This window comes from Hemiscyllium ocellatum, chromosome 34 (genome assembly GCF_020745735.1).
Source record: "Hemiscyllium ocellatum isolate sHemOce1 chromosome 34, sHemOce1.pat.X.cur, whole genome shotgun sequence".
Lineage (NCBI taxonomy): Eukaryota > Metazoa > Chordata > Chondrichthyes > Orectolobiformes > Hemiscylliidae > Hemiscyllium > Hemiscyllium ocellatum.
In genome coordinates this window covers 6,462,156-6,485,266 of record NC_083434.1, presented here as the reverse complement: position 1 = coordinate 6,485,266, position 23,111 = coordinate 6,462,156, and the positions used below count along the sequence as shown (strand labels likewise).

Sequence of the window (23,111 nt, the reverse complement as noted above, 5' to 3'; positions counted from 1 at the left end):
TAGTAGTGCAATGTGCCTATGCTAACAAAAAGACAGTAATATAAGCCAGTCTCATGGTTGTTTTAAGTCTCCTTCACAGTGCAATATAACTTAGGATTCTTGTTACTATGAAGCTAATTTGGTCTGCTTGACCATTGATACCAGTGCATGATGTTTCAAAACCTTCAGGTGGTATACTTTAATTCTTCACATTTCAATTTGCACAAAATTTCAAGCTTTTTTTTCCTGCACTCTTCGTAAAATGGGTAGCTGTGATTCCTCGACCCTCATTGTCTTATAGGTATGAGTAAATGTACATGGAGCTGAATCATGCATAATTGCAAGAATGTTGTATTTCATTGGCCCTGACACGAGTTCTGAGCTAGTTGACTTAGTGGAAGGAGTACACAGCTAGCTTCTGTGTTCATGAGCTAGAAAGGACAAAGCTATTCTTGTTCCACACTGCAAACTCACATCAAAATAACTTTGTGAAAGTTGAAGAAGGAAAATCGGTCATTTTAAATTTAATCTCAGGTCAGGCCAGAGGAGTCTTTGCAAGGAGTTAAGATTAAAGCTGAACTCATTTGAGGTTATTGTTTTCTTTTCTGCAAACTAGTAAATTATCTGTGATGTTGAGGTGGGCTCAGCACCGAAACAGACCCTTCAGTCCAACTCGACCATGCCGACCAGATGTCCTAAATAAATCTAGTCCTATTTGCCAGAACTGGACCCTCTAAACTCTTGCTATTCATATACCCATCCAGGTGCATTTTAAGTGTTGTAATTGTAATTGTACCAGCCTCCACCACTTCCTCTGGTAGCTCATTTCATACATGCACCACTTTTTGCGTGAAAATATTGCCCCTTAAATCTTTCCCTTTTCACCCTAAACCTATGCCCTCTAGTTCTGGACTGCCCCACCCCAGGCCTTATCTTTTCACCCTATCCATGCCCTTCATGATTTTATAAACCACTATAAGGTCACCCCTCAGCCTCTGACACACCAGGGAAAACAGCTCCAGCCTACTCAGCTTCTCCCTGTAGCTCAAACCCTCCAACCCTGGCAATATCCTTGTAAATCTTTTCTGAACTCTTTGAAGTTTCACAACATCCTTCCAATAAGATGGAGACCAGAATCGTACACAATATTTCAAAAGTGGCCTAACCAACATTCTGTACAGCTACACCATGACCTCCCGATTCCTTTACTCATGTTCTGACCAGTAAAGAAAAGCATACCAAACACCACCTTCACTACCCTATCTACCTGCGACTCTACTTTCAAGGAACTATGGACCTGCACTCCAAGGTCTTTTTGTTCAGCAGCACTCCCCAGAACCTTACAATTAAATGTATAAATCCTGTCCTGATTTGCCGATCCAACTATAGCACCTCACATTTATCTAAATTAAACTTCATCTGTCACTCCTCAGCCCATTGGCCGATCTGATCAAGGTTCTATTGTACTCTGAGGTAACATTCTTTGCTCTCCACTACACCTCCAATTTTGCTGTCCTCTGCAAACTTATTAAGTATGCCTCCTATGTTTATAGCCATGTCATTTATATATATGACGACAAGCAGTGAACGCAGCACTGATCCTTGTGACACAACGGTCGCAGGCATCCAGTCTGAAAAGCAGCTGTTCACCAGTTCTTACCTTTCCAAATACGTGTAAATCCCGTTCCTCAGGATTCCCTCCAACATGTTTCCCAACTATCAATGTCAGGCTTACTGGTCTATAGTTCCCTGGCTTTTCTTTACCCCACCTTTCTTAAATAGTGGTACCATGTTAGCCAACATCCAATCTTGTGGCACTTTACCTGTGACAATCAGTGATCCAAATATCTCAGGAAGGGGCCCAGCAATCACTTTCCTAGCTTCCCACAGAGTTCTAGGGTACCCCAGATCAGATACTGGGGATTTATCTACTTTCATACACTTTAAGGCATCCAGTGCCGCCACCTCTGTAGTTTAGACATTTTTCAAGATGTCACCATCTATTTCCCCACATTCTAAATCTTCCATGTTCTTTTTCACAGTAAACACTGATGCAAAATACTTGTTTCATATTTCCCCCATCTCCAGCAGTTCCAAACACAGGCTGCCTTGCTGATCTTTGAGGGGTCTTATTCTCTCCCTAGTTGCCTTTTTGCCCTTAATGTATTTGTAAAATCTCTTTGGACTCTCCTTGACCCTATTTGCCAAAGCTATCTCCTGTCCCCTTTTTTGCTCTCCTGATTTCCCTCTTAAGTATACTACTTCTGGCTTCTACTGTTCTAAGGATTCACTCAATCTCTGCTGTCTGTACCTAACATATGCTTCCTTCTCTTTCTTGACTGAAACCTCAATTTCTCTAGTCATCCAGCATTTTCTACACCTTCCCGCCTTCTCTTTCACCATAACAGAAACATACTGTATCTTGAACTCTAGTTATCCCATTATTGAGGGCTTTTCATTTTCCTGCTGTCCCTTTATCTGCGAACATCTGCCCCCAATAAACTTTTGAAAGTTCTTGTATGATACTGTCAAAATTGGCTTTTCTCCAATTTAGAACTTTAACTTTGAATTGTGTCTATCCTTTTCCATCACTATTTTAAAACTAATAGAATTATGGTCGCTGGACCCAAAGTGCTTCCCCACTGACATCTCAGTCACACTCCCTTGCCATATTTCCCAAGAGTAGGTCAAGCTTCGCACCTTCTCTAGTAGGTACATCCACATACTGAATCAGAAAATTTTCTTGTACACACTTAACAAATCCCTTTCCATCTACGCTCTTAACACTATGGCAGTCCCAGTCTATATTTGGAAAGTTAAAATCCCCTACAATAACCACCCTGTTATTCTTACAGATAACTGAGGTCTCCTTACAAATTTGTTTCTGTACTTCCCACTGACTATTAGGGATCTATAATACAATTCTAATAAGGTGATCATCCCTTTCTTCTTTTCAGTTCCACCCAAATAACTTCCCTCGATATTTTCTGAGGAATATCCTCCCTAAGTATAAACGTAATGTTAACCCTAACTAAAAATGCCACTTCCCACCTCTTTGCCCCCTTTCTGTCCTTCCTGTAGCATTTGCATCCTGGAACATTAAGCTGCCAGTCCTATCCATACCTGAGCCATGTTTCTGTAATTGCTGTGATATCCCAGTCCCATGTTACCAACCATGCCCTGAGTTCGTCTGCCCTGTTAGGCCCCTTGCATTGAAATAAATGCAGTTTAATTTTTCAGTCCTACCTTGTTGTCTGCTTTGTTTTGCCTGTCCTGACTGTTTGACTTGTTCCTTTGCCCAGCTGTACCAGTCTCAGAGTGATGTCTTTTCCTCACTATCTCCCCGAGTCCCACACTCCACCTTTCTTGTTTAAGTCCTCCCAAGCAACTCTAGCAAATTTCCCTGCCAATATATTAGCTCCCTTTCAATTCAGATGCAATCAGTCCTCCTTCTATAGGTCACTTCTACCCCAGAAGCAATTCGAATGATCCAAAAATGTGAATCCTTCTCCCTGCACCAGCTCCCCAGCCACACAGTCATCTGCTCCATCTTCCTATTCCTATCTTCACTAGCTCGCAGCACGGGGAGTAATTTAGATATTTCTACCCTTGAGAACCTCCTTTTTAAATTCATGCCAAATTGCCTATATTGTCTCTGCAGAATCTCGTCCATTTTCCTTCCTATGTCATTAGATGCCATGTGTACATTGACCTTCTGCTGGTCCCTCTCCCCTTTCAGAATGTTCTCCACTCTCTCTGAGACACCCTTGATCTTGGCACCAGGAAAGCAACACACCATTCTGATTTCTCACTGTCGGCCATCGAAATGTCTGTTTGTGCCTGACTAGCGAGTTCCCGATCACTATCGATCGCTTGGAACCTGATGTACCCCTTGTTACATTAGAGCCAGTCTTGGTACCAGCAATGTGGCAGTTCATGCGACGTTCCTGACAGTCCATTCTCCAAAATAGCATACTTGTTTGAGATGGGGATAACTTAGGAGATTCCTGCTCTACCTGTTTCCCTGTCCTGATCTCCTGGAGGTAGCCCATTTACCTGAATGTATCTGCAGTTTTTCTCCCTTCCTATAACTGTCATCAATCACATTGCCAAGGTCCTGTAAATTTCTCACTGCCTGTAATTGCTGCTCCAACCAATCTGTACGATCTGACAGGATCGCAACCAAACACTCTGGACATAATCATCAGTAACATGGAAACTCTCCCTAATCTCTCACATCTGACAGGAAGAGCACGTCACTCTATTAATGACTATCTTTGTTTCTTAATAATCTGCAGACCCAGAAAATAGCGCAGTCTTACTGCTCTTAAAAAAACACTGGTCCAGGCTAGTTTAGTACCTATGTTTTATATTTTTGAATTTTAATGAAGGGACAGATCTCAATAAAACATAGAATCAAAAAGAAACATCTCTACTCACTATTGTAGATCTACAAAGAAAAATAACAGCAAGGTTGCACTTAAAAGCCATGCACTTATCTGCTGCCATGCTGTGAGCTCTCCAACACCCGTTCCTCCAAGGTCAGCTCTGACTTTTGCTGTTTAATGTTTCCCAGATGCAGTCTGTCCAAAAATACTAGAACTCAAAACAGCAAAGGCAGTAGCTGTGCAGATTCACTGCTGTGTGAGATAGTAGTGTAGGTTTCTTTCTCTCTTTTTCTCACTGACCAATGTGGTCTCTGCTTTTTCTTTTTAAAGTTTTTAAGTTTTGGATTTTTTTCTACCAAAGTTCCAAGACAATGCAACGGCTAATAAAACAGGAATTACTGCTTCTGGAATTTGAGGAATTTTGTCCTGTCCTCCATCTTGGATTACACCGTATCCATATCAAAGTCTTGATTTAGTTTTCAAGTGCTCATGAATTACAACCAAAACAGGTCTCAGATTAATGCAGGAATACCTGCAGAATGTGAACTTGAGGTCAGGTTGTGCTTTCTAGTATGGTTGTTAGTTTAGTGCTTCCCCATTAAATCTGAACTTTTACTGGAATATCGAATGGTACAGTTGGCTCAAGATTGTCCTAAAAAGAAATCTATAACCAGTATGTAGCCAGTCTTCAAAGTAGTCCTGTTTGTAGCCGCACCCTCTTGCTTGAACCACACTTGATTCTGACCTACAGGGCATTCCTGGGCAAAACGTATTTTCTGCTGCTTCAATTCACAAGGGCGGCATAGTGGCTCAGCGGTTAGTACTGCTGCCTCATAATGCCGGGGATCCAGGTTTGATTCAAGCCTCGGGCAACTGTCTGTGTGGAATTCACACATTCTCCCTGGGTCTCCCTCCTGGTGCTCCAGTTTTCTCCTACAGTCCAAAGATGTGCAGGTTAGATAGATTGGTCATAGGAAGTGCAGGGTTACAGGGATAGGGTCTGGGTAGGGTACTCTTTGGAGAGTCACTGTGGACTTGATGGGCCAAATTGTCTGCTTCCACACTGTAGGGATTCTACCCTAGTACAGAAGGGTGATGTTGGAGGTTTGCTTATCAGACTGGAGGCCTGTGATCAGTGGTGCTGGGTCCACTGTGTTTTGTCATTTATATAAATGATTTGGATGTAAACATAAGAGTATAGTTAGTAAGTTTGCAGATGACACCAGAATTGGAGGTTTAGATTAGGTTCCCTACATTGTGGAAATAGGCCCTTTGGCCCAACTAGTCCACACTGACCCTCCAAAGAGCAACCCACCCAGACTCATTTCCCTCTGACTAATGCACCTAACCTATGGGCAATTTAGCATGGCCAATTCACCTGAACTGCACATCTTTGAACCGTGGGAGGAAACAGGAGCACCTGTAGGAAACCCATGCAGACACGGAGAATGACCCACACAGACAGTCACCCGAGGCTGGAATCAAGCATGGGACCCTGGTGCTGTGAGGCAGCAGTGCTAACCACTGAGCCACCATGCTGCCCTAGTGCACAGTGGAGAAGGTTACCTCAGATTACGATGGGATCATGATCAGATGGGTCGGTGGGCTGAGTAGTGGCAAATGGAGTTTAATAAATGTGAGGTGCTACAATTTGGAAAGGCAAATCAGGGCAGGACTTATACATTTAATGGTAAGGTCCTGGGGACTGTTGCTGAACAGAGGGACCTTGGAGTGCAGGTCATCGCTCCTTGGAAGTGGAATCAAAGGTAGATAGAATAGTGAAGAAGATGTTTGGTATGCTTTCCTTATTAGTCAGCATTGAGTAGAGGAGTTGGGAGGACATGTTGTGGCTGTACTCGACATTGGCTAGGCCACTTTTGGAATATTGTGTGCAATTCTGGTCTCCCTCCTATAAGAAGGATATTGTGAAACTTGAAAGGTTTCAGAAAAGATTTACAAAGATGTTGCCAAGGTTGGAGGATTTGACCTATAGGGAGAGGCTGAATTGGCTGGGGCTGTTTTCCCTGGAATGCCTGAGGCTGAGGGATGACATTCTAGAGGTTTATAAAACCATGAAGAAATGGTTAGTGTAAATCGACAAGGTCTTTTCCCTGGGGTGGGGGAATCCAGAAGTAGAGGAAATAGGATTAAGGTGAGAAGGGAAAGATTTAAATGGGAGCTAAGGGGCAACTTTTTCATGCAAAGGGTGGTGGTGCGTGAAATGAGCTGCTGGTGGAGGCTGGTACAATTACAGCGTTTTAAAAGGCATGTGAATGGATATATGAATAAGGAGGGTTTAGAGGGATATGGGCCAACTGCTGGCATATGGGACTAGATTAATTTAGGACATCTAGTCGGCATGGGTGAGTTGGACCAAAGGGTCTGTTTTCGTGCTGTACGTTTCTGAGTATGACTCTAGAAAGTAGGTCATGTTACAGTTGGTACTGGAGAATCTTTTATTTGAGCTACCCATGTAGCCATTCATTATACCTTTGTGTGACATGCTGTTAGTATCATAAAATGTTTTGGTACTTTACCCTCTTCTCTGCCTTCTCCCATCGCTCCAACGTGTCTAACGATCATAAGCTTCAATGCCAGTACAAACCATCCTGATAGAATTTAGATTGTCAGTATTATGTTTTTAGCCTTTGCTTTCTGTTCTCAAAATGTAATTATTGTGAGACCTTCTATTCCTTACATCCTCTATTTTAAAAGATGTAGCTTCCTTGCTCTGGTTCTTTTCTTCACAGATGGTTGACTCTTCCCAAAAGTCTCAGTCTGCCCAGTGTTCAGTAAAGCCTGTCTGTAGTCCCTACAAGAATAAACTATGCATTATTTAGGAATGGGCCCTTAGGACATTTTTTTCTGTCCTTCCCCCAGCCTGATTTAATCGCACTGAATTTATTTGTAGAATCCATATTACCATTGCTTTTACAGAGAAAGGTAGTCCTGGGTTGAACTGTATACAAACCTGGGCACCTATTAGGTCTGAATGATATAGTTAATTGCTGGATTTGCAAAGTTGAATTGTGACATCAAAGCCATTTTCTAGGGACAGAAAAACCAATTGGATGTTGCATTTTTATCATCATTTGAAAACATGGTGATATAGCTTACTTTATTGGGATTTTAATTGTAAGGGAAGACAGAATTGCATGGTTATTCAACTTCTGTTTATTGCTGCGATTCGAGTATAAAACAGAACTAAGAAGAGTTATAGTCTTGAGGTGACATGATGCAACAGATCTTGGATGTAAGTGTGTGTAGACAGTATGAGATGTTGTGCAGGTAGTAAACTGCATTCTACAGGAGAGAAAAACTTGGTATATACAATACACATGGCTAGTCACATTATCATTTTAAAATGTTGGTTATGCTTGTACAATGAATCTGGAAAAGTACCACTACCGAGCCACACTCTTAATCTCAATACCACCATAAACCAAAATGGTTTAGATTTTAATCATGAAAAATGAAGATAAATTTCAAATAAATATCTTAATACTGAACATAGTTGATATATACTTTTTCTCTGTTTATAAAAATAAAAGGTCTCTATTTTTATCTCCCTGTTAATAATTATCTACTTGGCTCACTTATAGTATTGTTGTCTCAGAAGATTGAGAGTTTAAATGTCTCTGCAGGATATGTATTCAAAATCTAGGCTTATTCTGCTAGTCCATACTGGAGAAATGCAGCATTATGCAGTGCACTGCCCTTATGAAGTAGCTCCACCTCCTTTTGAACTTGTAACATCCAATGCCAGAGCTCAAAGATAAGTTAGGAATTCTCCTCATAGATGAACCAAGATTGTTTCCTTGGCCAACATGCTATCAAAATTAGATGTGCTCCTTATGGGGTTTTACTGTGTTCAAAATGACTGGTGTTTGTCTAGGTAACAGTGACTGCATTTGCAGTATTGTACCTTTGAAGGTATGATCAGGCACTATGGAAATGGTCACTTCTAAGGTACATGTTTAGTTACTGTCAGACAAGTTTTTATATCATTTGAGAGATGATTATGTTAATTACTTCTTTGTTCTGTTTCAGGTTTCAAAGGGGTTGAATGGTATTGCCCAAACCCCATCGTTAGGCGCAACTGCATCTAGTGCCAAAAAGACTAGGGAGGTCAGACCATCACCGGCCAAACCTGTGAAGTACACTGCAACGGTGACAAAAGGAAATGTTACATACACCAAAGCCAAGAAAGAACCGGTTAAGGAAACCAAACTGAACCATGTCAATTCCAGTGTAGCTGTTAACCATACAATCTCAGGGAAAACCGAAAGCAGCAATGCAAAATCAAGAAAACAGGTGCTATCCAATGGAACATCCCATTCAAACTCAAATGGTGCTGCCCTTAGTTGTGTTAAATTAAATGGAAAGATGAATGGGAAAACATCTGCTAAAGTTGAAGTCAGAGAATTTAAAGAAGGACTGCGGACCTCCAAGAGGAGGCATGAGGAGGTCAACCATATAGTGAAACCACAGTCACCTTCAAAAAGAGTGAAAGCTAACACATGTACAGCAGGACCTAAAGATAATAAAGCAAATACAAAAGAAAAAACCCTACCTAATGGACGAATAAAGTATGAAACACCAGTAAAAAACAGTGAAAGACAGAGGCTTAGGAAGGCATCCTTAGGTAAGAACACCCCAAGCAAACAAGCACAGAGCAAATTGGAAAGTGCCTCCAGTGAAAATAGTTCTACCTCAGCTACAGAGTCCTCGCACAAGCCACAAGACTCTTCAGTAAAACAGGAGAAAGGCACCAAGGTTGGCATGGCACTGGTTGGAGAAATTCCTGTTCTCAGGCCTACACAGAAGGAGTTTCATGACCCATTAGTTTATGTGGAATCTGTCCGAACTCAGACGGAGAAGTATGGCATGTGCCGGGTGATCCCTCCCTCTGACTGGAGACCCGAGTGCAAATTGAATGATGAAATGCGGTTTGTGACTCAGATTCAGCATGTGCATAAACTGGGTAGACGCTGGGGACCCAATGTACAACGACTAGCTTGTATCAAGAAACACCTTAGATCTCAGGGCATTACTATAGATGAGCCCCCACTCATAGGTAAGCCATCTATTACTGTACATTATCCATATCACCAGTTTTACATGAAATGATTTTCATATATATGAACAATGTATCATTTTAATTTTGTTTGTAATAATAGCAGAATTGTAGGTGTTTGTCATGTTAACTGCAAAACTAAAGTAATTTTTGTTCTCCACATGTGGAGATAAAGAAATCCAGCTGTTTGTATTAGTGATTCCTAATGTGCCACAGGATGTATCAATGACATCCCTTCCAACCTCAGACTTTAATAATGACCTGCTGAGACCATTGTTTTAACCCCCCTGAAAATGTTACATAGTTGAATTTTAATTTTTTTTTAAAAATTGTAGAAAAACCTATAGTTGTCTCTAAATGATCTCTATAGTCCTGGTGACCAGTTTTATATTTATGCAATGTCAACTTTTTATTGATAATTCCATTTTTAATTTTACTTAATGATCTTGCAGGTTCTGTTGCTCTATTTAAAAGTTATGATGTACGAAGGGATAATCAGTGTATTTACTCAAGTTGCTTTTTGAGCGAATTCTTTGATATGGTTTTTCGCATCCCCTGTTTGATGATATCACTGTTAGATGCCTGGAGTTGCCTTTGACTTTGCGCTAGATTCAGTTTAATGTCATGAACAGAGAAATCTCCAGCACAAAGATTGCTGGATCTTTGTGGGCAACTTTTTTTGGGGTTAACAGCAACAACTGTAGCTTCACTGCTACCTGCAAAATTATAAAGCAGTTTGAGTATTGAGATTCATTTTGTGTTGTTCCTTGGTCCAGTTTAGTTTTGTCTTCTAAATTGATGTCAAGTGATGTAGAAAAACGCAACAGAATAACTTCAGATTTTGCAGCAGATTTGTAAAATATGTAGATGTGCCACTGAAAGGAATCCCAACTTCATTGAAAGGAGCACTGAATGTTTGGATTTAATGTCGTAGGATCAAGCACAACATTTTCCTGTGTTTAAGCAGAAAATCTTAACTATTCTTAACGTTCTGTTTAACAGTTCAGTGCAATGTGTCCATTCGACAATTATTTCAGGCCACCTCTATGTAACATTTTGAATTTTGTTGTCTGAATTTGCTTTTAACAACATTTCTGCAAGGTTCAATCCATTCCTTTTTTTATTTTCATTTTCTTAACAGCTGCAAGAGAATCAAACTGATTACCACTGTATTTGCTAGTGCAGAATCTGTCTTTTGCTGTCTTAAGTAAATAGTTTCTCTTGGAACTAATGAGCTATCCTAGTAAGAAGTCTGAACCAACTGACTTTGAATAATTTAGATAAGAAAGCCTTCAGCCCCGATGTGTTTTGCCTCACTCACTGCATGTACAGCAATTTCCACATTCTTCTTCAGTCTAGGTAAAGATGCTTTTCTTGGATATATTAATGACCATATCACACATGATGGGCGGCACAGTGATTAGCACTGCTGCCTCTCAGCGCCAGAGACCCGCGTTCAATTCCCGCCTCAGGTGATTGACTGTGTGGAGTTTGCACGTTCTCTCCGTGTCTGCGTGGGTTTCCTCCGGGTGCTCCGGCTTCCTCCCACAGTCCAAAGATGTGCGGGTCAGGTGAATTGGCTATGCTAAAATGCCCATAGTGTTAGATAAGGGGTAAATGTAGAGGTATGGGGAATTGCGCTTTGGCGGGTCGGTATGGACTTGGGCCGGAGGGCCTGTTTCCACACTGTAAGTAATCTAATCTAATCTAATCTAATATATATATCCCCTAGTTCGAAACTCTTCCATACAGTATTTTTAAAACATGCAGCGTATCCTCTTTTTTTTTCCTCTCTAGAGACTAGATGTTTATGAGGAGGCAGGGAGTGTACCAGGGTGACTATTAGTTGTTGGGAAAATCAAGTGTGGGAAAAATAGAGATCCTGCAGAAACTGACAGCATGATCTTATTTAATGTTTAGTACTCTGCTATAACTGTGGCCATCCAATCTTTTATTGTGCACCTATATATAATGCATATTTGTAGCTTTATTTAGATATAGCCCAAGGCAACTTTGTTTAGAACTTGGTTTCTTTAATTAAGCTTCAAATTCCAAAATGTTTTGTACAAAATGTAGTTTTAAAACTGCACCTACTGATGGCCATTAAAATGCACAACCAGAGCTGCGATATTCAGTTATTTGCATTTGGCATATTTTATGTCAACAACCTCTGTAATCTAATCAGGGTGCCAAACCTTTGCTGGAGTAGACTGAATATTTACTTCAAAACTTGGATGAAATCTGATTGGGACCTGTATGAATCTTGCTTTACTTTAATAATTCTATTACTTTTGTACTGGTATGAAGTGATCAAATGTCTGGTTTCACTTACTTCACAGCTTGCATGTCACCTTCAGTGTGTGCCTTCCGAGACAAATATGTCGCTTCTATTAACTTTTTTTTGTAGATTTTAAAACCGCGTAATGAGGTGCTATTTGGCCTGTTTTGGTTCCCTGAAAGAACTGTCTACTTTGCTCCATTCCTCTCCCTCCTTGACAGGCTATTTCTTCAATTTTTTTCAACGTGAGATTGGCATTCAGTTGCAGCAGGCATCGAGGAAAGCTAATGGCATGCTGGCCCTCATAGCGAGAGGATTTGAGTATCAAGAGTTAAGGGTGTCTTGCTGCAGTTATACAGGGCTTTCGTGAGGCCACACCTTGAATATTATGTGCAGTTTTGGTCTCCTACTCTGAGGAAAGACATTCTTGTTATTGAGGGAGTCTAGCAAAGATTCACCAGACTGATTCCTGGGATGGCAGGGCTGACTTATGAGGCAATATTGGATTGACTGGGCTTCTTTTACTGAAATTTAGAAGAATGAGGGATGATCTCATATATGTTTCGATGAGATCTTGATGGGACTAAACAAGCTAGATGCAGGGAAGAATGTTGCTGATCTGGATGTAGGTTTGCTTGCTGAGCTGAAAGGTTCATTTCCAGACGTTTGGTCACCCTACTAGGTAACCTCTTCAGAGGGCCTCAGGCGAAGCAATGCTGATAAGTCCTCCTTTCTATTTATATGTTTGGGTTCTTTGGGTTTGTGATGTCACTTCCTGTGATACAGTTCCGGTTGGAATGCCATGCTTCTAGACACGTACAAGAATTTCTAGAAGCATGACATTCCAACCAGAGCTTGATCAACAAACACGTCGAGTTAGACCCCACTACCGCCACCGAGGGGGAAAAAAAAGGAAGTGACTTCACCACAGGAAATGACATGACCAACTCCAAGAGACCCAAGCATATAAATAAAAGAAGGACTTATCAGCAGTGCTTCACCCGAGGCCCACTGAAGATGTTACCTAGTAGAGTGATGAAACGTCTGGAAATGAACCTTTCAGCTCAACGAACAAATGTACATCCGGAACCTCAACTTGAGCTACAAATCTTCTCAAAACTTGCTATGAATGTTGCTGATGTTTGAGAATTCCAGAACTAGGAGTCACAGTCTAAGAATAAAGGGCAAGCTATCCAGAACTGAGATGAGGAAAAAAATTCTTCACTCAGAGTTATGAACCTGTGGAATTCTCTCCTACAGGAAGTTTTTGGGGCCAGTTCATTAGATATATTCAAGAGGGAGCTGGACTTGGTCCTTGCAGCTAAAGGGATCAAGGGGTATGGAGAGAAAGCAGCAATGGGATACTGAGAATGCATGATAAGCTATGATCGAACTGAATAGTGGTGTAGGCTCGAAGGGCTGAATAGTCTATTTCTGCAGCTATTTTCTATTCCTATGTTTCCTTTTTAAAGACTGTTTTGTATTCTGTTTTCACTTGTTGTTAGTTTGTCATGCTCTGAAAATAAATGTTCCATATGTTAGAATTAAGTTCATTTGCTACTCACTAATTAGTGGAAGTAATTTTTCCCAATCTTAATTTGATCAGTCGTTGTAAATACATTTCTTTACAAAAGTCTTTTATTTGAAGAAATGTGCACCAGTTTCTCCAGTCTCCCACATTAGTGAAACTCTGCACCCTGGTACCTTCTCAGTTGAACTCCTTCTGCAAAAGGCAAGGCAAGGCAATTACAACTGTCTTCAGCCAGATGTTCAAAGTAGATGATCTGTCTCTGCCACCTCACATTTGCAGTGATGAAGATTGACAGTTTTCAGCCAATTGACTAGCTCAACATGACCTCAAGAATGCAGATAATAAAGCAGAGACTATGGGCCCTGATAATATCCTGACCATAATGTTGAAAACCTTTGCTCCAGAATTAGTCCTGCCTCTAGGTAAGCCACTCATCTACCTAACAATGTAAAAAAAAAATGCATGTGTGTGTCCTAAAGACAGGCATCTGCCCAACAATGTAGAAAATTGCCCGGGTGTGTCCTGAACATACCAAGCAAGATATCCAAAATTGCCAGTTTGTGCCTCTCAGTTTACTCTTGATAAATAGCAAAATTATGGAAGGCATAATCAAAGTGCTTTCAACTAGCACTTGCCCAACAATAATCAGCTCACTGATACACAATCTGGGTTCTCGACCACAATACAGCCTTGATCTAAACATGGATAGAACTGCTGAGTTCTGGAGATGATGTAAGGGTGACATCCCTTGACATCAAGGCAACATTTAAAAGTGTGGGATCTGGGACCCCTAGTAAAACTGAGTCAGTAGGAATCAGGGAGGAGTGAATACCCACTGGTTGGTGTCATTAGAGGTCAATTTTCAAGTCTGAGGACACCATTACAGGAAATCCTGAGGATGCTGTAGTGTTCTAGGTTCAATTGTCTTGAGCTGATTTACCAAAGACTTTCCCTCCAGAAGGCCAAAAATGGGGTTGCTCGCTTTAATTGTAGTACCTGTGTTCAGTGTCATTTGTGACTCCTTGGACAATGAAGTACAAAATGTAGTAATGAGGCAGATAGTGTCCGCATACATCAATGCTTGTGTAATGTTCCTAGGGGCTACTGTTGGCAAAGATTTTAACCAGAACGCTGGATAGATATTGTAGCAATGAATACTGTCAATAAGACACAATGCAGAATTCACCAAGGCTCCTTAGACATAACCTTCCAAACCCTTGTCCATTACCATCGAGAAGGAAAAGGGTGGAAATATCATCAGCTGCAAGTTTTCTTTCAAGCCACTATGGAAATGTTTAACGCTTCATCATTGTTTGGAACTCAGTTCCCAAAGCCTTGTGGGTGTACCTACACAAATTTTCTGCATGAGTTCAAGAAAGCAATTCACCACTGTCTTATCAAGGCCAATAAGGGATCAACAATCATTGGTGGCCCAATCAATGACACCTGTATCCCATGAATGAATCAAAAGGCAGGTCAGAACTTGCAAATTCTGCAGTGACTAACTAGCTGACAATTTGAAACTGTTGTGTCAACTGTAAGTCAATCAAAAGTTTGATAGAATATGTTTCACTTGTTTAGATGAGTGTAATTCGATAGGACTAATTTATAATCCCTACAGTGTGAGAACAGGTCATTCAGCCCAACAAGTCAACATCAATCCTCTGAAGAGCATATGCCTACACTGTCCCTGTGTCCTGCATCTTCCATGGCTGACACATCTAACCTACACATCCCTGAACACTATGGGTAATTTAGTATGATCAACCCACCTAACTTGTACATCTTGGGAAGAAACCGGAGCACTTGATGGAAACCCATGCAGACTCAGGTAGAATGTGCAAAGTCCACACATGCAGTCTCCTGAGGATGGAATTGAAACTGGGTTCCAGGTGCTGTGAGGCAGCAGTGCTAACCACTGAGTCACCATGCCGCCCTGACTTGAAGCTCAGTGCCATTCAGGTCAGAACAACCTGCTTGATTGGCACCCCATCCACCACTGTGACCGCAGTGTACTGTCAAAAAAACAAACTTAAAACTCTTAGTTGCGGCACGGTGACACAGTGGTTAGCACTGCTGCCTCACAGCGCCTGAGACCCGGGTTCAATTCCCGACTCAGGCGACTGTGTGGAGTTTGCACGTTCTCCCCGTGTCTGCGTGGGTTTCCTCCGGGTGCTCCGGTTTCCTCCCACAGTCACAAAGATGTGCGGGTCAGGTGAATTGGCCATGCTAAATTGCCCGTAGTGTTAGGTAGGGGTAAATGTACAGGTATGGGTGGGTTGCGCTTCGGCGGGTCGGTGTGGACTTGTTGGGCCGAAGGGCCTGTTTCCACACTGTAAGTCTAATCTCTTAGCAACCCTTTACAGACAGCACCTTCTAAACCTGCTGCGTCCTAAGCAATCATTTATCATTGTTTTAGTTGTCCTTGTTTTCTGTGGCTGCTTGATAAGACTTGAGTATCCAGCTTACATTACATAGTTTCTAAATTGTGATTTTAGATTTGTATATCTGACTTCCTATTTGTCTTCTGTGTATACCTTTGTAATACTTCAATATATGGCACTTAGTAATGTTCCAGACAATGTATTGTCTATCGATTATCTGCATGAAATTTCATCTGACATTTAGCTGTTTTAACTTACTTGACTTCCAAATGGGGTCAGTAGGTCATTTTAAAGTATTTAACTGCATGGTGCATTTGTGGATTGGTTCATGTTGCACAGCATGCACAAGTGTTTGAAAGTTTGCAATCAGAGCCTCTACTATTTCCTGTCTGGAAGCATGCAATATTGTAAGACCCATTTCTGTCTGATCAGATGTGTATTTATTTCTACATCAATTGCTTTGTCCTTGGGTGTTGTTCATCCTTCTCCCCGCCCCCCCCCCACCCCTCCCCCATTTCTCATACGCTGTCCTTGCACGAATCTCTATACCACTTATTCTGTTTCCCTCTTTGTGCCCCTCCTCCCTCTCTCTATGTGCATCACCTTTGTGTCCCCATCCCTTTTTTTCCTGTGTGCCATTTATCCTCCCTCTGTATCCTTCTCTCTTTGTCCCCATCATTCTGTCTCTCTCACTGTCATTCTCTCTGGTTCTCACTCGTTCGTGTTCTCTTGCTCGCTGGCACTGTCTCTCTTGTTGCTTCTCTCTCTCTTGCTCTCTTTGTCTCTCTTGCTCTCTCTTTCTCTCATGCGCTCTGTCTCTGTCTCTCTCTGTCTCTCTCTCTGTCTCTGTCTCTCTCTCTGTCTCTGTCTCTGTCTCTGTCTCTGTCTCTCTCTCTCTCTCTGTCTCTGTCTCTCTCTCTCTCTGTCTCTGTCTCTCTCTCTCTCTGTCTCTGTCTCTGTCTCTCTTGCAGGCTCGAGCTCTCCCTGGTGTTATGGAACTCCTACTGTCTCTAGCGTGTGCTCTCTCTCTCTGGCATTCTCGCACTCTTCCAAGCACTCTTGCTTGCTCTCTCTCTGGTCGTCTTGCTCTGTCTTTTTTGTTTCTCTGTCACGCGCGCGTGCTCTCTCTGTGTCTCTCGCACTTTCTCTCTCTCTTGCACTTGCTGTCTCTCTCTCTCTCACTCTCCCTCGTCTTGCACTTACTGTCTCGTTCTCACACTTGCTATCTCTCTCCCCCGCTCTCTTCTCTTTTTTTCTCTCTCTCTCACTCACTCACTCCAGATTAGGTGCTTTTTGCACACAATACAATGTATCCGCAAATATAAATTCACCCCATAGACGACTTTGTGTGTAGGAGTATCTGTATGTGTGCGTGTGCTTAATAAAGTGTATACACAAGTGTGACTGAGAGAGGCGGAGGGTGTGGAGGTGTGCGTGTCTGAGAGGGGAATGTGTGAATGTGATAGTGTGTAAAAGTGTGTGCCGTATTGTGTGCGTGTGTGTGAATTAATTAATCAAAACCTGCAACCTCGTTCTAAGTGATTAAAGACTTAACAGCAATCTAGGTTTGTTCAATACATCACATCAGTTGTATGACACTTTGATTATAAATTCTGTATCCTATGATCCTGCCCACTGGCTATCTGGTGAAGAAGCCACGTCCGAACGTTCATTTATTTTTGGCCGATGTGTCATGTTCCTTTATTTGATTTGTCTTTGTATTCATGTTTCAAGGTTCAGATTCTACACAGAATAATGATTTTTCAATCTGGTTAATAAGCTACAGAGTTGCTCGCTTTGTTTCACAGAGTACCAAGACGCTTGTGGAGTTGCTGCTTAATTTTCACACTCTTGTACATAAGTATACAACACAAAGGGGGGCTTTTGGCCTCTTAGATCTGCCACAGTTCTCTGGAAATGCAATCTAGTTTGCTCAACTTTCTCAATTTACAGTTATGTTCCAGTGATGACTGATTAATGGCTGGTAGTGCGTTTGCCACTAAGTAAGTATGCTACCGCTATGTTATGAAAGCTGCAACAATTTCACTATTTCAAGTTCAACAATTTGTTTGTCTTAGTTTTGTTTCTAAAATCTTTTATAAGCATTAAAGATATATTTTAAGAGCTTTTCTATCCAGTTTGTTCCCTGACAATGTGTGTTTAAATTACAGCTGTAGAATCACTGCACAGTGAGCGGTTCCTATGTTATTCTGTGAAATACAGCATGAAGTCTCAATCTGCTTTAAATTCGATACAGATTGTAACACTTGATTTGCGCTTGTATTTAATGTCCATATGAAATAAAAATTACTTAATACTGCTAAATTTTTAATGTATATGCATCCAGTGGTACAGATTCCCCTAACTACCAGATCTTGATCAATTCTTAGGCTAGCGTCAGGCCATGAATATTATTTAATGTGAGTGTTTTTTTAACTTTTGGAGTATTATGTACAGTTCTGATTGTCCTACCAAAGAAGGACATTGTTAAATCGGAGAGGATTCAGAAAAGATTTTCCAAGATGTTACCAGGACTGGAGGGTTTGAGTAATAAGAAAAGGCTGTCTTGGCTGGAACTTTCTTTTACTACAGCATAAGAGGTTGAGGGGTGACCGCATAAAGGTTTATAAAATCATGAAGGGCATAGATAAGATGAATAGCAAAAGTCTTTTCCTTAGGATGGGGTATTCAAAACTAGGTGGCATATTTTTAAGATTAAGAGGAGAAATATTTAATAGGGACCTGAGCGGCAACTTTTTCCACACAGGGTGGTTAGTATATGCAACTGCCAGAGGAAGTGGTAGATGCAGCTACATTCACAACATTTCATAGAATTCCTGCAATGTGGAAACAGGCCCTTTGGTCCAAGAAGTCCACACCGACCCTCCAAAGAGTAGCCCATTCGGACGCATTCCCCTATCCTATTACTCTACATTTCCCCTGACTAATACACCTTACCTGCACATCCCTGGACGCTATGGACAATTTAGCATGGCCAATTCACCTAACCTGCACATCTTTGGAGTGTGGGAAGAAACCTAGCAGACATGGAGAGAATGTGCAAACTCCACACAGACGGTCGCCTGAGGCTGGAATCTAATCCGGGTCCCTGTCACTGTGAGACTGCAGTGCTAACCACTGAGCCACTGTACCGTCCATTTAAAAGACATTTAGTTAGGTACATGAATAAGAGAGTTTAGAGGAACATAAGGCAAATGCAGGCAAATGGGACTACTTTACTTTTTGAAACTTGATCAGCATGAACTAGTTGGGCCAAAGGGCCTTTCTGTGCTGTATGAATCTTTATGACTGCGTACGTAGATTCATAGAGTCATGTAGCAAGGAAACAGAGCCTTTGGTCCAACTAGTTTACACTGATATAACAACCACTAAAGGTGCGCTGTATCCCAATTTCATGTACTTGTCCAATATCCTTGAATGTTACAGTATTTGAAGTGCTCATTTGAGTATTTTTTAATGGTTGTAAGGTTTCTGGCCTCCACAGCCTTCCTAAGCAGCATTCCAGATTCGCCCCATATGCCGAATGAAAATGTTTTTTCCAAAATCGCCTGTGAATCTCCTGCTCCTTACCCAAAAACTGCCCTCTTGTGATTGACTCCTCGACCGAGGGGAACAGCTGCTCTCTATTCACCCTGTCATACCCCTCATAATCTTTACAACTCAGCTGTGTGCCCACCCACCCCTTCCAAGTCTTCTCTGATCTAGAGGAAACAACCCAAGGCAATGTAGTCTCTCCTTATGACTCAATTTCTCCATCCCAGGCAACATCCTGATGAGCCTCCTCTGTACCTCCTTTCGTGCTATCACATCCTTCCTGTAGTGATGTGGCCAGAACTGCGCACACTTCTCCAGTTGTTGCACCTGATCAATGCTCTGTACAACTCCTTGCTCTTGTACTGTAAGATATGACTGATGAAAGCAAGTGTCCCATGTGCCACCTTAACTATCCTATTCACATAGAGTCATAGAGATGTACAGCACGGAAACAGACCCTTTGGTCCAACTCGTCCATGCCAACCAGATATCCCAACCCAATCTAGTCCCACCTGCTAGCACCTGGCCCATATCCCTTCAAACCCTTCCTATTCATATACCCATCCTGATGCCTTTTAAATGTTGCAATTGTACTAACCTCCAGCACTACTTCTGGCAGCTTATGTCTGCTAACTTTTGGGATCTATGAATAATTACCCCAAGATCCCTCTGTTCTTGTCATCTACTCAGTGTCCTGCCATTCATTAAATACTTCCTAATCTTGTTTATTCTTCCAAAGTGCATCAGAGTTAAATACCATCTGGCAGTGCTGGGCTCAGTTCTCAATATTATTAGAGGATCTGACATGATGACATATTGCTGTGTATATTTTAGGTGACTTTTAACTGACAAATATATTTTTAAATGGAGGAGAGGCAGGAACTGTTTCCAGAATGTTTTCTCCTAAGGCGTAGTTTGTATCCTAGCCTGTATACAAATGTATGCTAGAATTTCATATGAAATACAATTCATGATTAAACATTATCCTTGTGTTTTTATTATAGATGGTAGTTCTGGGAGTACAATGCACCCCAAAGAAATCTAATAAGTTGTTTATTTTACAATCAACCTTTAATTGTGATTAGACATAATTGTTGCTAGTTAAACAGACTATAATTAAAGGCAAAATTACCAGTGTATTATTGATTTGATGATGATATACAATATTTAACTTATCAAGTTGAATAACCTTTCACTGACCTTTTCACAGATGTGATTTCAAATATAGTTGCACTGACATTGAACATTCACACGTTGATATGGTTCTCTGTTGTAGGAGGATGTGAGCTGGACTTGGCCCGGTTTTATCAGCTGATCAATGACATGGGCGGCATGCAGCAAGTGACTGACCTCAAGAAGTGGAATAAGTTAGCAGACATGCTGCGAATTCCTAAAACTGCACAGGACAGGCTGGCCAAGTTGCAAGAGGCCTACTGTCAGTTCCTACTCTCCTATGACTCCCTTTCCCAGGAAGAGCACAAGAAGCTGGAGAAAGAGGTATTGATGGAAAAAGAGAACCTGGAGAAGAGGAAAGGGCCCTTGGAAGCACATTCAGACAGCACGTACAAGTCTCAGTCACTGCCCAGGTTTGAGCCAAAAAATGGGCTGGTAAATGGTGTGGTGCATAAAAATGGCTTCCGGAATAAGCTTAAAGAAATTGACACTGAATTGAAAACAGGCAGGCGGCGATTGTTTGCTCAGGAAAAGAAGGAGAGTGAAGATGACGAAGTTCTCAGTGATTTGTACAAGTGTATATATAAGGTGTGTGCATTCACAAAAATCTGCATCCAAAATCATTTGCATTATAATGCAAGAGGTCACTGCACATGATTGACATTTATAAACTGAAGGTATGCTGACACCTAATCCTGTCCTTCCCTTTGTTATCACAAACGGAATGTTTCAAGAGAATAATTATCCACTTAATCAAGTTAGGTTCATTAGCATTCTCTGACGATCATGTCCTTATAAATAACAGTAACAAACATTGCATTAGCATTAATGAAGTTGACTTTAATTTCATGTTGTCACAAAATCTGTGATGCTTTTCGAGAAACATTAGTGATATGGCTGGAAAATTCAGAATTAGTTGATGTCTTGCTTCGGGACATATTCAAGATGACATTTAATGCTGATATTTAATACCGATGTCTATATAAGGACATAAAACATAGGCCATTCAATCCATCGAGTCTGCTCTGCCATTCAATGTGATCGTGCCAGATCTGATCATCTTCAGCTCCACTTGCCTGCTTTTTCCTCATAATCTTTTGATTCTCTTACTGATTGATTAAAAATCTGTTCATCTCTGTCTTGAAGATACTTAATGACCCAGTCTCAACAATCCTCTGTAGGAAAAAAAATTCACAGATTCACAACTCTGAGAGAAATTCCTTCTCATCTCTAACATAAATGTGCGCTCCTTTATTCTAAGGTTAAACCTTCTGGTCGTAGGCTCTGCAACAAGGAGAAATAACCTTTTTGCATCTACCCTGACGAGTCCTCTCAGCATCTTGTATATTTCGTGAGGTTGCCTGTCATTCTTCTGAATGCCATTAGTTGTAAACTCAAATTACTCAACCTATCCTCATAAAACTCTCTCCATACCTGGTATCAGCTTAGTGAACCTTCTCTGGACTGCCTCCAATGCCAGAATTTCTTTCCTTAGATCGGAGACCTAAAACTGTTCAGTGTTGCAGCTGTGGTTCAACTAGCGCCTTGCACAGTTTTAATAAAACTTCCCTATTTAGATATTCCATTCCCTTTGAAATAAAGTGATATTTCATTTGCCTTGCCTATTACTCACTTGGTTGCTAGCTGGTTGTGAATTCATGGTGAGGACTCCCAAATCCATCTGATCTGTACATATCGTTCTGCTATAATATGTGTTTCATTAATGTGAATTTGCTGTGATGTGATCGATGAAAAAGGGATGCTGTTTCTACGGTGCAAACTTCTAAAATATGTGCTGGCTGTAACGCAATTACATTGGCAACACTTCAAGTGCTGTTTCCAAAGTGCGACTTTTGTATAACGCAGGGTTACACGAGAATGCAACCATCATGTTATAGAAGAACTACATATAGCTTTCTGCAGTCTTTCCCTCCATTTAAATAATATTCACCACCACCTCTTCCTAAAAAAGTGCATAGCTTCACATTTCAACACAATATTCCAGAATTCACTGGATTACAAAAGGGCTAAGCTTTTGCCCACTTTCTTAAAGTATCTGCATCCCTCTGCAGATTCTCTTGTCAACCTTACCACTTGTCTTCCCACCAACCTTTGTGTCATCCATAAACCTGGCTATAGTACATTTATTTTTCTCTTAAAGTCGATATATATGTGGCCACAACATGGATCCTTGTGGCACACTACTAGTTACACAATACTATCCTGAAAATGCCCTCAGAAACAAAAATAGAAATTTCTTGGACACCTCAGCAGGTCTGGCAGCATCTGTGGAGAGAAAGCAGAGTTAAAGTTTTGCAAACTGATTGTGGTTAGGGAAAGGTTAGTGAAGATTGGATGACTTGAGCGGGGAGGATAAGGAGCAAACAATAGCTGAAAATTGAGCCCAGAAAGACAAAAAAATGAGTAAGGTAGACAAAGGTTTAGGTAAAGGTGCCAATGTCCATGAACTCAAACCTGTTTCTCTCACACCGATCTTGCAGCTGTGCCTTTACTTTTTTAATGTTGTTGACCCTGTACTAATTAAGAGTCATAGAATCCCTACAATGCAGAAAGAGGCCATTTGACCTATCGAGTCTTTACTGACCCTCCAAAGAGCATTCCATTCCTGCTCTTCTTTCCTTAAAAATGATCCTAGAACTGGCCTGTAGGTTCTTGTTTTCTGCCTCTTTTTCCCTTCTTGAACAGGCAAGTTCCATGAGTGTTTTTCCAACCCACTAGAACCTGC

The 23,111-nt window shown here is 41.2% G+C and overlaps 1 protein-coding gene across 2 annotated transcripts in view; it reads left to right on the top strand.

Moving 5' to 3' along the window:
- The window catches only part of LOC132832270 (protein Jumonji-like), a 447,638-nt gene that overhangs the window by 362,427 nt on the left and 62,100 nt on the right, over positions 1-23,111 (top strand). For both annotated transcript variants that reach the window (XM_060850122.1, XM_060850121.1), the window contains 2 exons: positions 8,418-9,444; positions 20,469-20,953. In XM_060850122.1, coding sequence (XP_060706105.1) covers positions 8,418-9,444; positions 20,469-20,953 — 1,512 coding nt within the window. The remainder of the gene's footprint in view (positions 1-8,417; positions 9,445-20,468; positions 20,954-23,111) is intronic.